This window comes from Chrysemys picta, chromosome 11, assembly GCF_011386835.1.
Source record: "Chrysemys picta bellii isolate R12L10 chromosome 11, ASM1138683v2, whole genome shotgun sequence".
Taxonomy (NCBI): Eukaryota; Metazoa; Chordata; order Testudines; family Emydidae; genus Chrysemys; species Chrysemys picta.
Genome location: NC_088801.1, coordinates 61,284,830 through 61,306,191, shown reverse-complemented (window position 1 = coordinate 61,306,191; position 21,362 = coordinate 61,284,830). Strand labels below are relative to the sequence as shown.

At 38.7% G+C, this 21,362-nt stretch overlaps 1 protein-coding gene across 3 annotated transcripts in view; it reads right to left on the bottom strand.

The window, feature by feature from the left end:
• PARD3B (par-3 family cell polarity regulator beta) overlaps positions 1-21,362 on the bottom strand; it is a 641,105-nt gene that overhangs the window by 53,244 nt on the left and 566,499 nt on the right. For all 3 annotated transcript variants that reach the window (XM_065562102.1, XM_065562103.1, XM_065562104.1), the window contains one exon: positions 12,178-12,313. In XM_065562102.1, coding sequence (XP_065418174.1) covers positions 12,178-12,313 — 136 coding nt within the window. The remainder of the gene's footprint in view (positions 1-12,177; positions 12,314-21,362) is intronic.

The window sequence follows — 21,362 nt, the reverse complement described above, 5'->3', positions numbered from 1 at the left end:
CCCATCGCTTCAAAAATCTACCTTAAATCCAACTCTTTGTGTTAGCCTATGATTGAGACTAAGCCCCTTTTTGCTCCTCCCAGTCTTGCATTCTTTGCTTTTCCCTTCACTGTAATTAGTTTACAAGACTACTTATCCACATGATTACCGCTTTTAAATTACAGTCTTCTTTTCTTTTACTCCAGTTCATCATCTTGCATCATTTTGACTTGCTAGCCGTGTACCCAGTTCTAGAAGGCATTTTCTCATTATGTTATCTCTTAATATAAAGCATTTTGAAATACTTTGTATAAGAGACACTGTATGGAGTAAATTGAATTGAATTTTTTTTCCCCTCAAAGTCAGGGGCTTTCAGCATCTTTCTTCAGCTAAGTCAGCAGAGTTCTCAGCACCCAATGCCAATGTGCAATGGTTACTCTTTGTAGCACAGGCACAATCATTTAACTTTACTAGGGAAAATGGGATTGTGATGTTAGAACCTGGGGAGCAAACAGGAGAGCATCTCAAGATTTACATTCATTATGGTGATGGCAGACTAAAGTCTCCAGGCCAGCTTTTGTAGCATTTAATGTTCAGAATCTGACTCTGATATACTGCCATATCTGCCTGCATCTGGTGTTGATGCTGGATGCGGGGGTGGTGTGTGTGTCTGTGTTGGAGAGGGAGGGAAATAGCAGGGCATGGAACAAAATTGCAGAGCAAGTGGTGGAAATAGACAGTGAAAAGCTTCCTACAGTTAGGCAGACTCACAGGGGAGAGAAAGCCTTTCATTGTCTATCAAATCTTGCCTTGCTGGAGGTCCTCAAGAGTGGAAGGGGTAGCCTAGAGGCAGTAAATCTCTCACTTGTATTATTACATTCTAAACACTTAGCTACTGTACCAACCAGTGCACTACCTCAGGGAAGAAAAGGAGATAGAGGGGGAAAACCAGAACAAAGAAAAAAGCAAGCAAGCCAGCAGATAAAAGTGGAAAACAAACCCCCTCCACAATCCCGCCCCCCAAATAGCTCATGTTAAAGAAAACAGCAAACAGTTATCATCAAGTTGTTAAAATTTAACCCCAATTCCTTCTATTGTGATTTAACAGCACACTGGAACAACCTTCTTAGAATTTCAATGGTTAGTCTGTATCACGGGGTATTAAATCCACCTTAATCCTGTTAAACACAGATATGACTAAAGAGAGTCTCTCTCTTGCAATGGCATTATGACAAAAGCTCTCCACACTGCCAATTCAATCTGTCTGAAAAAAAAAATCCCTGGATTAATACTGAGCAAACTGCATCAGCATGAGCAGGTTTCAAGAGCAGTTGCTTTCCATATGCTCTGGCATCAGGTTCTTTTGGATCCTGTGGTACCAGTCTGCAAATGCTACAGACATTGTTTCTCATGCTTGCAACTGCTGTCGGGTGGCGACCTTCCTTGCTTGCTGATACCAGTTGAGCAGTTGGTATAGTTTCTCTGTGATCTGGTACTGTCTGTTGTTTGCTGGTACCAGATGGATACCAGATGGGGTATTGTGGGCAATGCCTTCCCTGTGTTCCAGTCCCAAATTCACTGCCGAGAGGGTCAGTCTGGTCAGTTAGTTGACTCCTAAATGGCACTTCAAAGCAGTACTCTGAAAAATCTCAACATCTGTTCCTTACTCCTAATGACCTTAAAAAATGTTATAGTCATACTTTCCTTTATCCAAGGAGTTACAATACATCTGCAGGAAAATACAACCTTCCAACAGCTTGCAGACATCATACTCACTCCTGGCTAATGGCAGCTCCAGAAGCTACCACCTCAACTACTACGGTCAGGACTGAATGTGAAGTATAATCAATATATTCTTTTTCTGTAATAGTGCCACAATATAGAAGTTCAGAGATACAGTAGGGCAGCTTTCAAACAGTATTTTTAGTGGCAAAATGGAATAACAAGAAAACAACAACTTTAAGTGCCTTTGAACAGTATCAGGGATACCTTAATACTGAGTACAAAGCATGGAGAGAGAAGAAAAAAGAGAGAAAGCAGTGGAAGAGACCTGTTATAAGTATTAATTTTTGATTTGGGTCTTTCAAGTTGTTGACCTGATTGTCAAACTGGAGACAGAAGTAAAAAGGTCAGTTAGTGGTTTTAAATGCTGCATACCACAGTTACTTCCAATGCCATTCTGTAAGATTTTTTTCAAAGTTTACTTAAGAAAATACAGTTGCGCTTAGTTAAATTATCTATACACTCAGCACTAGAATGATGTCTGATGGAAAATATAGCTGACATCAAAGCATATTCCCCACCCCCCAATTTGCTTCATAGAGAAGTTATGATAAACAGGTTATGTGTTCCCTAAGGTTACCATGGAAACTCTTTCTTTCCAGGCCATCATTTACAAAGGTAAAATTTGCATTAAAATATGATGGAATTTGATTTTTTTTTTGTTAGACTCAAGTGGGGTCATGCTACCATACAGTATAGCTATTATTTCAAACTTGGGAACATATGTTGAAGGGAGAGATCTATTAATCCCTGTAAGCACCTGGGTGACCAATTACAGTTTAATTGCTAACTTGACAGGTATCTCCCTGGCAAATTAATGGAAAATACTTTGAAAATTAGCCTCTAATGCAAATAGAAATGTTAATATGGATCTGCTAGTTGGTAGCCACCAAACAGTACTTTATTAATTCCCTATGTAATTCCTCAGGAAAGGCAGAATTTAGATTGTCAAAATTTCTGTTTTGCTGATGGCAGGACGGATATGTAGGGCACCGTCATGTACTTTGAATGATACATGTGTACCACTTTTTTTGGAAAATATGTTGTGAAATTACTGTGCCTTATATGTAATTCAAGTAGAGGTATATTAAATAGAAGGAAGAGTGTGGGATGTCTGCAGGGGTCAGGCTCTGCTTACCTTGTTTGGAATGACCTATGGTGAAATAGGACTTCTGCCATTGACTTCACCAGGGTCAAGATTTCATCCTGATCTTTATCCGCTGCTGCTATGATTTGTTCTTGGGAATACCTTAATGTGTAAAAAACTTACCCACTCTGTTCTCAGATACCAACGGCCTCCAGGTCCCAAAGTAACTACTCTCACATTAATTACATATACAGTACTTTCAATAACCTACAAAGGGGCACATCTAATAGCCTGCTGAATATATGATTATATTGTTCACAATAATGCGATGTATAATAATTATGACAATCACAACTTTTGGCACAGCAAATATAAACATTTAAGAGTAGAACAATGTACTCACGACCAAAACTGGACTAAACAGAATGTCAGAAGAAATCCTGGAATAGCCTCTCTTTTACACCGTCTCACACGACTAGCAGATACTGATGGTATTAATACAGAATTTAATACACCTCTACCCCGATATAACATGAATTCGGATATAACGCGGTAAAGCAGCGCTCCGGTGGGACGGGGCTGCGCGCTCCGGCGGATCAAAGCAAGTTCAATATAACGCGTTTTCACCTATAACGTGGTAAGATTTTTTGGCTCCCAAGGACTGTGTTCTATCGGGGTAGAGGTATATATTATTGGTAACACATCGGTGGTGACCTAGCACTTCAGGATTAACAGATTATGCACCATGACTACCTGGGCCTTAGTGGAGGTGGTAGGGATAGAACCCATATCTTTCTGCTCCAAAAAGCATTCAAACCTCTACCACTTGATATAAAGGAGAATTTAGTTAGCTATTGCCAGTATGGGACATACGACATGCAACTCAGCAGCAATGAGTCCATGCAGTGGCAGTGAGACACATACATATTAGCTAGACTATTATTTACATGACTACAATAGAAAAAGGTAACAAAACAAACTGTGGCATTTGCCACACTAATTGCCAAACAAATAAATGGCTGATCTGCAAGTACCATAAAAAGACAAAAACCAGCTTAACATCAAGGTTGATCCCTTAGATCAGTTTACTTTGAACAAGTGTCTGTTATCATGACTCAGACAGAGTCCTTTTTTGTACTGGTAAATTTCTAAGCACAGAGACTTTAAAAAAAATCCAATTTACTAAAGTATACATGAACATTAAAAAAACAGATTTTAAAATTAGAAATGCAAACACAAAAAGAATTAACTAAGAATTTGTGCAGAGCTCCTTAACACAGCATATTCACTAGATGGAATGCTTTTTAATTAGATGTTTGCAGTGTTGTGGTTGTCATATTGGACTCAGGCTATGAGAGACAAAGTGGGTCAGGTAATGCCTTTTATTGGACTGGTGAAAGAGACAAACTTTTGAGCTTCACAGAGCTCTGTGGGGACCTGAAGAAGAGCTCTGTGGAGTTTGTCCCTTTCATCAACAGAAGTTGGTCCAATAAAAGATATTACTTCACCCACCTTGTCTCTCTTTTCATTACATCACATCTTTAGCATTAAGAGGTCAGTGCTCCTTTTTCCAAGCTCCCATTAACAATTAGAGTTGGTCACAAAAATGTGGACCGAAAATTGAAAAAGAGACTAGGTCTTGGACAAAAGAGCCAAAGTCATGTAATGCATCAGCCTGACCTGGTAAATGGAGTTTTCTTCTCCCATTTTTTGTACTGTATTTTAATGCTGTCTTGTTATTAGATTAGCATCTGCACTTCAGACCTTATACTAGGAACTAATAAAGTTATCCACCCAATCTCTCGGTGTCTGAGTCACTGACTTTATTTTTCATTCTAAATAATTATAACAATGTCGCCTGTTTGCTGAGAAAAATCAACCCTCTATATATTCATAGATAATTGCTTATACACAACATCCAGCGATACATTCTAATTACTTTTCACATCTTTGCTGTGAAGAAATCTTGAAAACTCTAGTGTTCTCAACTGCCTGACAACAACATACCCACGCTACTTTCAAAGCTCAGTGCTACTGGACTTGTGGCTATGATGTAATTTAACAAACAGTTCTGCTAAATGCATTTTGCAGTGAGCATTTCCTTCAGAGAAACTTTAAGGAAATACTTTAACTTTAAGGAAACTTTAAGGAAATATATCTTACAGCTTATGCCAGGGTTTTTTAATTTGTAAGGGGGGGTTGCACTCAAAGGCTTGCTACATGAAAGGGGTCACCAGTACAAAAGTTTGAGAACCACTGGCTTATGCCGTAACATTAAAAAAACCAAAGCACACCACAAAAAACAAAACAACAACAAAAAACCCCCACAACCTCCCAACTATATAGATATATCATAAAAAGGTCAGTTCAAAAAATTCATGTTTTTGAAAATATATTTTAAAATATCTTCAATAGCTATAATATTTAACTATAGCGATGTTATTTTTACAAATGAGAGAGCTGTACTTTGGCATACGCTCAATGAAATTGTTGCTTTGTATGATCCAACTCATTTTGGCCTCTACGTTATTCCATGAGTTCTGTATAAACCACTGTGGGCTGCTGAACCGACGTTATTCTGAAAGCTGCCTTCAATTACCTTAAATGGACAAAGTTTTGAAAGTCCTTACTCAAAATGCCTATTGATTTCTGGAAGTTTTCCTAAGTAAGGACTGCAGGGATATGGAGCAACATTTACCTTCTCATTCTACAGTAGCTAGGTAGATCTTCTGTAAGCTATTTTAGGGAACTTGACAGATCAGTATCGCATAAAAATGAAGACATACAATATAGAGAGATTTGTATATAACACTGCAAGAGTTAGGAGCCAAAAAGTCAATTTATTTTAAAATACACTAGATATTTAATATTAAAAATAAAACCTTTTGCAACTCCTTCCATATGGGGATCTGACTTTGAGCCTTGATTTTGGTCTATCAGACCCCAACCCAACAAAGTACTCAAGCACCTGAGTAGTCCCACTGATTTCATGTGCTTAAAGTTAAGTGCTCTGCTGACCAAGGCCCCATTCCAGAAGTCAGAAAAATCCCTTACTAGTGGAAGAGGGAGGTCAGTTTTTACTTTTTGTCCCCACTGTAGTCAGAGTTGTGAGCAGCTGTATTTGTTCCTATGGTATGTGGGGGCACTCACTTGCTGGAGGTCAGGAATTGAGCTGTCATGCAGGAATACATTTCTGCAAGGGAAAGGGAAGGTTCACAGAGAGAAATACTAGCTCTGACAACTTCTCATGAAGGCTCAGCATTAAAACCCCCATCCTCTTTCACTTTCACCATGATTCACGCTCTCTCACATATGAGGCAAGCCTGATATCTGGCATGTTTATGAGTGTGCACACATGCTCATGTATGGAGTGATTCTTAGAAAAGCCAGCAGGTGGCTAGAAAATTGGAAAAGCTGGACTAGAAATGGTTTGCCAAAAAAGGAAAGAATTCTCAAAGAGCCAGCTACCTTACCACTCAGATAAACCACATTGCCCCACTAGCAAATACAAACCCACAAATAAATACACATAGGTCCAAGCTTTTAAAAGCCCATTTTTGTATGCAGAAAACTGTGCACCAAATGACATGCAAACGCCTGTTTAAGCACACAAGTGGCAGTAATTGCTCACACCTCCCATGGCATAATCACTTATTCAGTAACTCCACTGATCGTCTAAATCACCAATTAGATGTTTGTTTCTGATGTCCCTTAAATGTTTCAGCTAAGTGGGTTAGTTTGTACTTAAAAATTATAAAATAAAACCTCTGGGGTTCTTTACAATACATCAACACATGCGGCAGCAGCTGTTACGTTTTTTGTGATATTGTGCTCAAATTCTCAGCTTGAGAGAGACGAGATGATCATTCACTAACTGCACGAGATGTGACCACTGCAGCATGCGTTAATATATAAAGTTCTCCTGAGTGTGCTGGGAGCTGTTTAAAGATGACTTCATCCATATATACAAGAGGCATTGTTGATGTATCAAAGTAGTAGTCTTTTACAGCAGTAAGCAAAGGAAAGAAACAGGATATTATTTGCTTCTGTTTATTTAAATCATTCACTTGGAGATGTAACAGAGAAGCTTTAATATTTGCTCCCCTCAGACGCCAACTTCTACATTTAAATATTGTGAAAAGCAACATCTTGATTTTCAGAATAAGCGACACTACATATTATTGGAATTCAACATAATTTTTAAGGCATGCATGCTACCCAGTGGAGTTTATTAAGATGGTATGTAATAGTATTGCTTCCCTTGGTAAAGAGAAGAGAGTACTTTGACAACGTTAGCTAAGAGACATCAGCATTTCAGATTCTGCTCTAGTTTAGATATTTTGTGCCTAATTCAACTTTGGCATAAGGAGGAGTGACTCCAAATTATGGAGTCACTCATGCTTACCACTAATAATGGGTAGATTTGGGTCTCTTTGTGTGTCCTTTCTGGAACAGTTTATTTTTCACATGAGGTTTGGCTAAGATTTCACCACGACAATCCTCCCGCATCCCCCAAAAAATCAGAATCTCATTGCTTGTCAGAGCAGATGACATCATTTCAGAATTATCCCAATCCAAACTCTTCACAGGTCAGACAGAATAGAAGCTTTGGCCAAAGAGGAGTTCTTGATGGGTAAAAACACATTTTAATAGGAGGTTTTAATCTTCATTAGTCATAAGATGCTTTTGTAATAGCACAAGTATTTCTGAATGCTAGTTTTCAAAGTTGCTCTACTCTAAACGAGTTTACTTTTCCCCTAAAAAGAATTAAATGTATTCAACTGAGTAGTCGTCAGCAGCCTTTCAGAAAATCTGGAATTCATAGGAGCTCTCCTATGGTTTCCCTTAGTACATAAAATTGTCATTTCTCCCATTGCACTAGAAGACAGGAATGTTATTATTCTAGAAGTTGGAATTTTGGTTTTTAACCATGATCCAAAACAAACGTTTGTGGTTTTTTGGAACCTAACCTGCTTTAAACTCAACATCCTGAAGCTGGAATTAATTGCTCATTAAAACACAAAGAGCTCCTTTTTCACTCCAAAGTAAGTATAGAACCTTTTGACACATTATGGAAAAATAATGCAGTTCTCAACCTTCCTTTTCTCTGTTTGATTTTTAGGTATGGACCTTTGCCAGATACACAATAAACTGCTTGGCCTTTAACACAAAAGGGTATGATTCTTCTTTTTGTAACCTTAATTGGGAACTGACAAAATTCACTACATTACAAAATTGCTTCAATCAAAACCCGTTGACAGATAATATATTAAGGCCTAGTGCACAGATCTGAGTGGAGATCAGATAGCTGAAGAAAGGATTTTTTTCCTTTAATTTTTTGTCAACATATAAATCTAATTTGCAAATGAGGAATAAAAAGTCGTAAGATCTGCTATATACAAGGTATCCTATAGGATATTGTCAGGCTGCTGCAGTTTCCTACAGGTGAAGAACCACACTCGATTTGTAATGAATTATACACAGTCCCTGGAAGAACATGAACAAAATAAGGCTGCAGGAAGAATTTAATGTCCCAGTGAAGACAGGACTGAGGTTTTAAGTAACAGGATAGGTATGAAATCTGTGACACAATCCAAGTAAATCCACAAATAGGTTTTTTATTCTGAGTTTTTCAAACTTTCTCTCTCTCTCCCTCCCACACACATACTTTATTGCCTTGACTGAACATTCGTTTCCCCCCCTTATTTTTTGTTTTGTTTTCTTGTTTGTGAAGCAATGGGAAGGGCAGCACTCATAAAATGTGCCTGCTGTAATTCCCTCCAATTCCTAAAGTGACTGTCCTAAATTCCTATGGCCCATCTCTAACAAAGTTCTCTTAGGATTTGAACAACAGCTCATTTTAAGTCAATGGGACTCTCTAATGGGCTTTGATATTGTCATGAAAATGTGCATTATTTAACGGGTGGGCTATTCAGACGTATACATACGTGCACACACGCACTCACTGACATGGGAACCAGTACACTCCAATAATACACCCACATGGTTACCAGTGGACTTCAGTTTTTTTCAATGAAAATAAAACAGCCATTTTTTTTCTGGAAAGTATTTATATTTTATAATCAACATCTCCCTTTACTTAACTGGCCCTAGAGAAATAAAGATGTTTCACTTTAAGCCATCTAACCCTTGTGAATCTGGCTTATCATTTTTCCCTAGAGTAATGAAGCTGGAGAGAGAGAGTCTAAAGAGCACGAAACCAAACAGCCACCCAAAAAAACAGAGTAACTGGAAACAATTTTGAAGTTTTATGCTAGATAGTACAAACCGTGCCATATAAATGTATCTCTTTCCTTAGACATACTAAAACTGAATTATTCAGCTGTTCCTTAGAAAAAGAAAAAGCAGGCTGAGAAAGAGGGAGAGCAGAAAAAAGAGCGAGGGAGCAAAAATATATACAACAACAAATGAGAAGAACAGAGGAGAATTGAAAAAAACATGGAGGTGGGGGAAGGAATGAAGAGCGACTAGAAAGCTTATTTAAAATGAATTTTTGACCTTATTTTTAAAACATTTATGGATCCCAATTGCCTGTCATGAGATTATGTTCCCTTACAATGCTGGCTTTTCAGCTGGCTCTGCACTTTAACTTGATTTATCCCATTTTTTAAAAAGTAGATTGTTAGAAATACCCTTTCCACCAGAAATTCTGTCCCATTATAGTGTCAGCTAAAGGCCACTTGTCAATGTCAGCTTTGTAAGATAGAAATGTGCGGTGTGAGCTCTCAGACTTATTTTTTGGAGGACAAGCCCTAACGTCCATCTCTGAACCTCCTGCTTCGCTGTGGATAGTGTCTTCTTAAATGATCTTATGTTATTTTCCAATTTATCTGAATGTTTCATTAGCTGGTGTACAGTGATTACAGCAGCTGCTGTACATTAGCAAGACATCTTAAAGGAGAGCTGGCTTAGGTATCATGCTGACTGACAAAAGCATAGTATTAAACTTATCTAGTATTAAAAATACATCAGGAGGCCTCTCTTCTTCTCCAGCTGTGAGAAGAAAAGCCCATAAAGCCCATAACAGCAGGATTTCCTCCTGCTCAGCCGCCTGCTGCCTCTTTAGGGGAGAGATCTGACAAGTGGAGACTAAAGTAAGTTTTTCTTTATTTACAGTGATGGAATTAGTCATCAGATTGTCTTTTTACTGGCGAACAGAGGTTGAGGAAATTGGCTGTTGCTCAATCTGTGTTACCATAACGCTGCCAGGGATCAGTGTTAAAACCAGCAGTGGAAGGGCCCAAATCAGAGGGCTGCTCTTGAACTACCAACAAGTGTGAGGAGAAATGGAGCAGTGGCCACCATTTTTCCTGGTCCAGAATATGGTGCAATACCAAACTGGGGATGGAGAGATTGTGGCAGGCAGGAGATTTCGCTCTTGTATCTTCCCAGTTGTTGATACTTTTTAGAGAAGGTCAGGCACTCAAGGCCTTTGAAACTGTACAAGTGACTTCGACTGGTGGAACTATTTAGGTGTTGCAACAAACTTCAGCCATCAAGGTAAAGTTAGAATTTAGAGCAGACACTATATAGCAGGTCTTCCTCTCAACAAAAACAGTTAAAAATTCATGCCTTAGAAAGAGGAACAGAAACTATCTTGATGCCTCTGATATTAATCAATCTAAGACTGAGAGCTTTAAAGCTCTCTCGGGTGCTTTGATTAAGGACATCTTGCCTCACAGGAAAAAGGAAGCTTTGGAAATCGGTAATCTTTGGGCATTACATTTAATAGAAAAGGCTTAAAAGGGATTACCTATAAGGGACCTTAGTGAATCTTTGGAAATTATATTGGACCATAAATCTGAACCTCTTTGGAGGGGTAATAAAGCCTTATCAGTTTCAGATAAGAAGTGGAAATCCTCAGTCTGCTTTAGGTGCATCATTGGCCAGGTCTGGAGTATCTGCCAAAACACTGATTATTTCTTTAGCCTCTGTCTTGGATAGATAGATATATTTTATTTAGATTATAAATTTGGTTTGTTAAAAGATTTTTTTAAACCAAGAATGGAAATTTAACAGATTCCCAAATTTGGTTCACAACCTTCAAACCCACAGAACAAAATTAATTGCTCTAAGGGATCTTGCTGGGAATGATATTTCTGAAATTCACACATGCGTAATATACACTTGTGATTGCGATAAAGCCACGTTTTGTTTTTTAGGAACACAAAGCACAGTAACTGAAGATTTCAATTTTTCATTCAAACTGATAGTCTGGCAAGTTTGGGGAATACTGGAGACATTGATGATGTTAGTACTTATAAAAATTCAATTATACTTGGGTTTTAAAATGTTTTAAATTGTTACGTTTGTTTTTTAAAACAAAGTTTGAATTTAGTTTAAACTGCACCACGAATGGCAGCATGATAGAGAGTTGCATGTCTGAACATTGATTGGCCTTATTTATTTTTAGAGACCAAGCACAACCCTGAAATTCTTGTCCAGGCAGAACTCAGAGAGCTGCAGGCCCCCATAATGGTCTCCTATGATATTAAGATATTCCATATATTTAAGGCATCAGAGGAGTCAGGAGCACTGGATTCTATTGCTGGCTCTATCCCACACTGGCACGGTATGCCCTTGGGACAGTCACAGCACTTTGTTCCCCAGTATCCCTACCTGTAATATGGGGAAAACGGAATTTTCCTACTAGACAGCTGTGTTATTAAACTTAATTCAATCCTATTGGTAAACCACTTAGAGATCCTCTGAGTGAAGGCTCTATGAAAGGGCAAGGTATTAGTTTCTTCACTTAAAACATGAAACAAGGGGAGGCAAGGGAAGTTTTTGGCCCGGACTGTTAATGGCCCTGGCACAGGTGTGCAAGGGGAGGGTGAGAGTAACCTTGCCCCCCACACTTGCGTCTCCTCATTCCCATGCAGCAACCAGGCACAATTTGAGTCTGTGTTCTCCTAATCCCCACGTCACCCCAAAGGGAAACAGCTTGACGAGCAGAGGGACCGTACTGCATCCTGCTAAGAGACCTAGTGCCGCCTTGTGTGCCTGAATGTTTTGGGAGGAATCATGCAGGCTGGGACCACCTGCAGCGAGTTGCCCCAGGGATGGGGCAAATCTGGGCCAGTGCTTACATCTAACAGTGGGTGGACATGACAGCATTGGAAATGACTCACTTTAGTAGAAATTAAATTATATAAATGATTTGTTTGATGGGCTGAAGTTACTTACAAAACCCAAATAGTCATGTTAAACTGATACAGAGACACAGTATCTGGAAAACAAAAACAAACCAGCCAATGTCTTCTGCAAGCTTTCTATACTTCAAAAAGATTTGCTGGATAGCAACCTACCCAGTGCTGATCATAATCAGATGACCGTGTTCTCATCTCATCATCCTCGTAGAAAGGTAAACCGTCTCGCCTGGCCTGATGGTATTCCTTCCGTAGCTTCTGGATACGGTCTGCATTCCCACCAGCTGGACAGCCACTGGAAAATAAAATAATAAATTACATATGTACACTCCCCACCCTCCATATAATGCTGATACCAATGTGATGAACTCTGACCCTCTCACCTGTACCCTGCACAGGCATTTCTATGAACAATGACCAATGGCTACCATATTTAAATAAATAATAATAATCAACTGCCACAGAAATATTTACTTTGTCACTCTAACTACGGAATTTTCCCTGAAATTGCGTATGACTGAGGTAAGTAGCACTCAGACCTGGAGCAGTATACACTTTCTGGTCTGATATTTCATGAGCTATCAGGGCTAGGAACAAAAAGTTCTATACCATAAAAAAGGCAGGAATCCCACTCTCAATTACAGAAAGAACTAAGGTTCCAGCCTTGAGAAATGGTGGGGGAGTCAAACTATAAAATGGGGACATTATTACATATGGAAGAGTAGCATCTGGTACTTTTAAATGTTTGTAAAATGTATTCAACCCTAATACTGCAAAGACTTATACATGCTGAACTTTATGCACTGAGAATAGTCGTAATCAAGTCAATGGAGCGACTGACAGCGCGCGAGTTCAGCACATGCGTAAGTCTTTGTAGGATTAGGGCTGAATACATTTGACAAACATTTAAAATGATCAGATACTACGTTCCCATTTATAATAATGTCACTATTTTATAGCTTGACTTTTTTTTTCTTCCCCTATTTCCCAAGGTTGGAACACTAGAAGCACTGTCTGCATACCTATTTTTAGAGCACTAGCGCAAGCCCCGCTAGTCCGAGTCTATGGAACTCTTCTAAAATAGTTTTTCTGTAATGTATCATATACGGCAAATGCAGACTACATGGCAGAATAAAGGTTTTATTGGCACTTATTTAAGACGTGTGCCTAATGGCTTTGCAGTAATGTGGTCACCCCAAACTCATACGAACAAAACTTTAATATTGAGGCACAATCATATATTCTCTTATCCTGCAACCTTAACTCTTCCATTTTGTGTGTACGCAAAACAATAAAGATGCTAATCACATAAGCACATGGACCATGCATAGATGTGCCAGGGCACAGTGTAGGGAATCTTCACCCTCGATATATGTTAAAGACTGTATTTGGTACCTTTTCTTTAGCAAACCCCAGAGTCAACCCAAATTCACCTGCAGGTTGCAGTGATAAGATTCAACAGGCAAATATAAGCTAAAGATGCTTTTGAAAGAAAAGTTACTCATTTAATAAAGGCAGACCTCAGCAATGTGCCCTATTTTATCCATAACATATAAACAATAAGCATAGCTTTTGAGGGTGAAAAAATCCTGATTTTTCTCTCTAGCAAAACATTTAAAGAGATTCCTGCTTTTTAAGGCTCAAGTCCCCCTCTTTATATTGGGAGAGAACTTAGAGCTGTGCTAGTGTAACATAAAGCAGTCTCACTCACTCTGGAGAAATGTGAGATGAATATGATGCCTTCTCCAATGCTCATGCAACAGTTCTGAATTTCAACTTGGCTCCTGACAATTATGTGAATATATGAACCACATTCAAACTCACCAGATGAATTCAATCAGTGCTGTGCAAATATCGCATACATAATCTATTAGTTTACCCCCAAAGAAACTGAAGCATTGAATTCAGAGAGAATGAAGTCATCAGTAATAAAAAAAAGAAACCGATAAGGCAATATTAAAAAAATCCACAATTTTCCGACATTTGCAGGGAAGATCATATGTTGCCTGTAAACTATTCTCCCATCTGCCTATAAATACATAATTAAAAAATATGGGTTTGATCAGATAGCAGTTCTCAAGTAGGAGAACAGTAGAAGAATACCAATTCAAATGCTTAGAATGCATGTCTGCTTATGCTGAAAAGAAGCCTGACCTTACAGAAGAAATATAAAAACAATGTCCCAATCAAAGTCAATTTATATTAAATAAACCCATTGGAAATACTCATTTAGGCTTGTGAGTTCAGAAGACAGAACTATTGCAGGAGGCCAACCTACAATTTGGTGCTCACATCCTGAAAGAGCTAAAAATGACCACAGACATTGCCACTTACACAATTTAGTGCCTAGCTAATTTAATTGACTTAGCTTCTCACACAATAAGCTCTTCACACATAGAGTTACACAATACACCTGATCACACACATTCACACAAAAAATTTAAGAAAGCTACAGAGTTGTCACCTGTTGAGAAAAGATTTCAAGTGAACCACCCACTCCATATAAAGCCAGAAGACTTTGTAGCAGATTTCAGAATGATTTTCATGAATTTAATGCGATTGAATTAGAAGTGGCTGAGGTTGGCATGAATCACAGAATCATTGAAATGTAGGCCTAGGAGGAGTCCCCTGCACTGAGGCAGAACAAGCTAAGCCTAGGCCACCCCTGACAACCTCTTCTTAAATACCTCCAATGATGGGGCTTCCACAACCTCCCTTGGAAGCTTATTCCAGACTTAACTGCTTGAAAATGTTTCCTAATATCTAACCTAGATCTCCCTTGCCACAGATTAAGTCTATTACTTCTTATCCAACTTTCAGTGGAAATGGAGAACAATTGATCTCCGTCCTCTTTATAACCATCCTTAACATTTTGAAGACTCTTATTAGCTCCCCCCACAGTCGTCTTTCCTTAAGACTAAACATGCCCAGTTTAAACCTTTCCTCGTAGGTCAGGTTTTCTAAACCTTTTAACATTTTTGCTGGTCTCCTCTGGACTCTCTCCAGTTTGCCCACCTCTTTTCTATAGTGTGGTGCCCAAAACTGAACACAGTACTCCAGATGAGGCCTTCCCATGGTCGAGCAGAGCAGGACAATTACCTCCAGTGTCTTACACACACATCCCAGGATGATATTAGCCTTTTTCACAATCGCATCACATTGCTGCCTCTCATTCAATTTCTGATCCACTATAACCCCCAGATCCTTTTCAGCAGTACTACCACCTCGCCAGTTATTCCCCATGTTGTAGTTGTGCATCTGACTTTCCTCTCCTAGTACTTGGGTTATTTGGACTTTTGTTACCCTGGAAGAATACTGTGACAATCATCCAGCTGGAGAGTTGAGCCACACGACCCCCCTGGGAGACTCAGTAAACCCTGGCCACACCTCTTAGGGGAGAGTGCTAGACAGAGGATCTGCACCCCAAGGGTGTGCACAGTGCATGGACTCTGTTCAGATTCCAGAGGCCTAAGACACCTGGGGATTCAGTGGCTGGATCCGCTCACAGCAGTCTGAGTGGCCAAGAGGAGGTGCTTGACTAGATTTGTGTCTCTGCACACTGCAAAATTACAAACAAATGTAGCATGTAAGGACTCAGCTGAATCCTTTAAAGACATACATATATTTCTAAAAGGCAAAGAACATTTGGTTTCCAGTGGGTTTCCTAAATGCATTAATATTGCAAAGCTCTTCTTTTCGGCCGCTTACCTCAGGATCTAATTTTCCTCAGTTGACTGGCAGCCTATAAGCAACTCGTGATTACATTTTAATTCCCCCCCCAACAATTATGAAAAATGAATACTTGCTGAAGCTTTCATTCACAAATGAATAATATACAAAACGAATCTCATGTTGATTCAAAAGAATGGGCTGAATCTTCCATTCACTTCCTATTATAACACAAAACTAATTATATCAAAGCTACTGAAAAGAATTTATTGCCTTGAATATACATATAGAATATAAAGAAACAATACACCACACTGCAGATTAGTACTGTTCATCTATGGTACCTCTCATTTAAGAAGTCAAGACCAAAGCATTTCAGAGGATACAATATGGTGCCAGCATTTATCTCCCTACACTGAAATGTTACGTTGTTTATCAAAGTGTTTTAGCAACCTCAATAATATGGGGGGAAGAGGAAAAAATGGTTGAAAAAATGACAAAGAAAATCCATAGTCAGAACATAATTCTACAATATTTCAACGTCCATCTTTGTCAGCCACCGAGAAAGAGAGAGTTTAGGAAGCAATGAGCTTTTGTTATTGACATCTGCACTTGAGTAAATGAATGATATTCCAATAAAAGGCTTGTCAGAAAAATTCTCATTGACAATTCCAGAACCTGCAAGATAATAAAAGTAATGTCTTAAAGGTTCATAGAGACACAACTCAAGTTTTAGGAATATACATCAGGCACTGACAACCAAATCTGGGAAATATAAATCTTTAGCGTTCTGAGCTATGGAAATTCCCTGAGCTTGATGGACTCTGCAGCACTTACCTTTCTGCTCTGAGCAGGAAGGTACCTTGTGTGTATGTAATTACAGACTTCACCAGTGGAAAAGGGGCCACAGCAGGACGCTTCATTTGGCAACTGTGAAATGCTTGTCAGATCCTGGGAACAGAGTCTGTGATTCCGCCTAACCATTTGAATGGGGATATATTAAGAGGTGTGTGCATAGACAGGTTGATAGACAAGTAGCAGATAGATACCGAGAAGCATACACCTCTCTATATCTAGAAACGTACACAGATACATCTCAAGCTGCATGCGTACACAGATAATTAGAGAAAAACCAAATTAGAGATAACTTCCTTTATAAGTTTAAGTCTACATACTAAAATTTCTGACGAGCATCCTTGAGTCATAATTTGCTCTACAATACCTAAAGAAAAAGTCATAAAAGTTACTCAGCTGCACATACGTTGTCACCTTTCAACTCTGCAGAGCAACATAAAAGCACTACAACCACTTATGTCCAAAAGGTCAAAGACTCCTAAAGCAGCACATGACCATCATTTGTCCGGATGTAAATTGAGCCCGACTGACCTTATAACATCATCGCTGACCCTTTGACATTAGGAGCTTAGTGGATAGAAGGCAGATAATATTCCTAGGCTCCTGTGGATTCATTTTTTTTTAAAGTTTTCTCTCTTTCCTATCCTTACCAGGGCAATTAGCTGTATAATTAACCCTTTCCTGCCCAAACCAGCTGACAATGTATTCACAAGAACCTCGCAGAATTATTTGAAGACGGAGACTGAGAGATAACTTTTATCAAAACTGTTTATAAACCATCTCTCTGTGACTGGACATGAAGCATCTATTTATTGTCCCCCCCTTTCTCGTGACATGCAGCACCGTTTCTTATTTGTGGTGGCAGATGGCCCAGCCACTCAGGCGAGGACCATCTCTTCATTCAGGGCCACATTTTGTCTCCATCCCTGTTCCTTTTACAACCTGTAGCTGGCTATCACCGTGTCACATGAAAATGGGAAGTCAGCCTCCTTTTGCCTTAGAGAAACAAAGCTGGCATACCAAAGGGTTAACCTCATCATGAGCAGGTATAAAAGGGAGAGACATATGTAATTCCAATTAAAACAGGTTATTTGTGATCAAATGGGAGGGAAAGACAATTTTTTTAACATTTCTTGTGCATAACAAGCATGTATTCTTTGTGATGGAAAGGGATTGTTTTGTTCTGCTCAGTTTATTATGCCTGTTAGGGGGAAGCAATCACCAGATTTTAATTAATATAAAAAAAAAGGTGGCTTACAGTTCAGTCTAGTTAGTGGTAATGCCTGAGTTTCTGGCATGTGAAACAGTTTACTTCTGTCTTGTTGATCTGAGATGTGAATGTGTCTCAGAAGGGTTAGGAAGAGCAGACAGATTAGGGACTCGGGTGCTGATTACAACTGAACTCTCCATAAACAATACACAGTAAAAATAATGAAAAACAGATTTTCCTGGTATTGTCAGTAGCCTCTAGACAATGCAACAGTTTCTGGTTTCTTCGGTAAAGATGATATCAATTATGCATTTTATCCATCATGATAAAGTCACGTGCTAGGCATAATTGAGGGCCTTCTCTCTGAGGTAATTTCTTTTGGATTTATAAGGCAAAGTACTTAAATTGCCTTTTTTGGCACTTTGTATTACAACAGGGTTTTGTTCTTTTATTTTACTGAAGAAAAGCAGCTGGCATATTTGCAATGTATAGGTCACACCAACACAGAGTGCATGTTTTCAACCCTCCCACACCATTTACAGCAGCTTTAACAATTCAACAAAGCAAATGCTGAATGTTAAATCATTGCAAGGAAATACAGTTACATTTCTTAATGGCTATCGCACCTGTATGTAATTGGCAACTAGGTTTTTTTTATTTGCACACTACTGCTTTTCTGCACTTGAGTTTACTAACCTTTTTTTAAAAAGGCAGAAAAATTAAATAAAACACCTTGAAGACTTCTCGGAAGAGCCCCCCAGCAAGCCACTTACTACAAAAAACAAAAGCAGGATAGATACTGGGTGACAGTACACTGCAGCATTCATTTCTGAGCTCCCATGTGATGTACGAGATGGAGGATCTGAGAACTCAAGCATAGTGAGCAATGCAATCCACATCCTAAAATATATTTTGCTGAAAACAGCAAACCCAGAGTTGACTTTATCTATTATGTCAAAGAAAGCACCTCTCCAAGTTCTTCACAAGGGACTACATTCCGCTCTGTTACACACATGCAAACCCATGCTACTTGTAGAGCAGCGGGAACTAATTCACCGTGTGGATTCTTTCTACAATACCTGGCCTAAGTAGAAAATACTGAACATTTTAAATGTCATCAGTGAAGTTCCCTAAACTTAAAATTACAATTCACTGAGTTTGTAACCCTGTCGAAGAAATAATGGACTCCTCTCTTCTTTAAAAAAAATTATTTATACCCTGCCCAAAATGTCAGGGGTGGGGAAGGGACGATAGATCATATGGTCAAAATGCATCCCCATTATAAAGTGGTTTTTTTAATGGATGATCACTACTGGGATAACATTAATCTAGTATTAGGACTTTTACGGGAAAAAAAATACAAATGTAATTTATCTCTTTAACTGTCAGCTGCATTTCTAGAGCTTTAAAGTCTGTAGCTTCCAGGGGCCTTTTGTCTTTCTGCCATGGCAGGAATATCTTGGACAGCTGTAAGAGCTTTGTAAGCTATCTTTCTCAAAATCCATTAGCTAATTCAAGGAACCTAATTAGAGCTGCCATTTTGATGGAGCATACTGAATGCTTAGTACAAACTAGTAACACCATCAATGTTTATTAAAAATCACAAGAACCAAAGCCCTCAGTTCCATATAAATATTATTAATGGACAAATACACAGTACTTATTAAAACACACATGGTGTTAAATATCTATACAAATATACCTACACTAAGACTACACACACGACCAGATGGAAAAAATATATTCATAAATACTGAAAAATGGAAGTAAAACCTAAGGACTATTTTATATAAACTGTTGAAAACTAAAGTTGCCTCCTTTGGCGATATCGAATGTGCATTAAAGAAAGCAAAGCAGGCTAAGAATGATCTATTTCTCATGTTTTTACTGAGCGGCATGCTGACAATTTGGAAAGAATTTTATGCTTCCCTCAAGAATGTTCCCCAGCTGGAGCCATTTCCTAGCTTCTCTTACATCAGCCACTCCAACTGCCATACTGTGCAGACGTTTACACATAGTCCAACATTGCCCTGGTTAGGGCATCCAAAAATTTAAAGGGAATTTGCACTGTTGAGCTGAAACTGAATTTTGCTGCTGACAGCAACGAAAATGGTAAAGGGAGCCAACAAATAAAGACATCTGGAGTAATGCTCTCCTACGCTTCACTGTATAACAAGCCAAATATAATGAAAGAACAAATCTGGACTATTGAGACAGTAGTGGATATACGGCCCACTCCTAAGAAATCAGAGATCTAATTAGGTTAGGATGTACTCTCATACACCTTACTGTGTAAATAAAGATGTTATTTGGAGACTTCATGGCCTTGTTTTCAATTCAGAACCCTGACAATCTGAAATACAGAAGAGCTGATATTACTTGTTACTCTTTCCAATTTGATGTGCATCTTCACATACATCTAATTCTACTTTTATGTACAACCAACCACGTGAAAAGAGAAAATCACATTTTCTATAGAAAGACAATAGATATTCTTAAGCCACCAGCATGTATAAGGTGAAAAGTGTAAACCTTACAAGGAAGAATATACTATTCTAACTACAAAACAAAGAGGAATAGTGTAAATAGCAAATGAAATAGCTTTTAATGTATTTCATTAGCTGTCAGTGCAATGTGTGGCAAGAGAAAACGATACTACCTAGTATCCAAACATGCTAGAATAGCCCTTAGAAACATGGGGCTTCTTATTAGAGATGCATTTACAGGAAATCTTTGGAACATCCCAGGTCTAATATAATGATCCAAAATTCACTCATCTTAAATATATCACTGAAATGATACAAGAGGGTTTTAATACAGATGCAACATGGATGTTCAAAATTACACTTAATACATAGGGTGGGCTTAAAAGAGTTACTTTCTTGGGGAAGCTGCAGTTCAAGGGACTAAAATCTCTATTGCAATACATTAGCTCTGCCATGGGTGGTGCAGCAAGACAAATTCATTTTAGCTGTCAAAATGATATGGTCACATTTTCAAGCTATGGCTCACATGTATGCATTCTCACAGGTGTGCACATGATAGACAAAGGGCCATGTCTGCAACTGAGGCACAAACAGATTTTACACATGTAAGATCTAAACACTGTCTCTTGTGTGCACAAAAGCTAGCGTGCAAAGTTGCACATGCACGTTTTCTAGACGCATCTTAGTTTACATCAACAAAGACTGACATATCTCAGGGGATAAAATGCACTTTATGGTAAATTCTGTAATTTAAAAAAGGGTTTGATTGGAACTGCATTTTGGCCAAATATTTCAAACCTGGAGGCCCTAATGTTTGATGTGCACTGAAGGTTTGCAAATTTGGCTTCTACCTTTCCCCCTCATTTATATATAGGGCACGAACAAGGCTCTGCCATTCCTGGGCATTCCTGTCTGGGCTACTCTTTCCATGTCCTTTATGTTGTTAAGTCCCAAAAGTTTTCCCTCTCTAAAAGTACTGTTTGATGGATGGATTCTTTCGGCTGGCCCCTTTTATGTGTTCCTCTACCTGCCCAACGGCACATCTGCCCTGACAGATGTTCTAGCTTCATTCTTATATATAGTTATTATGACAATGTTAAATTAAATCAGGCGGTCAAAAATGT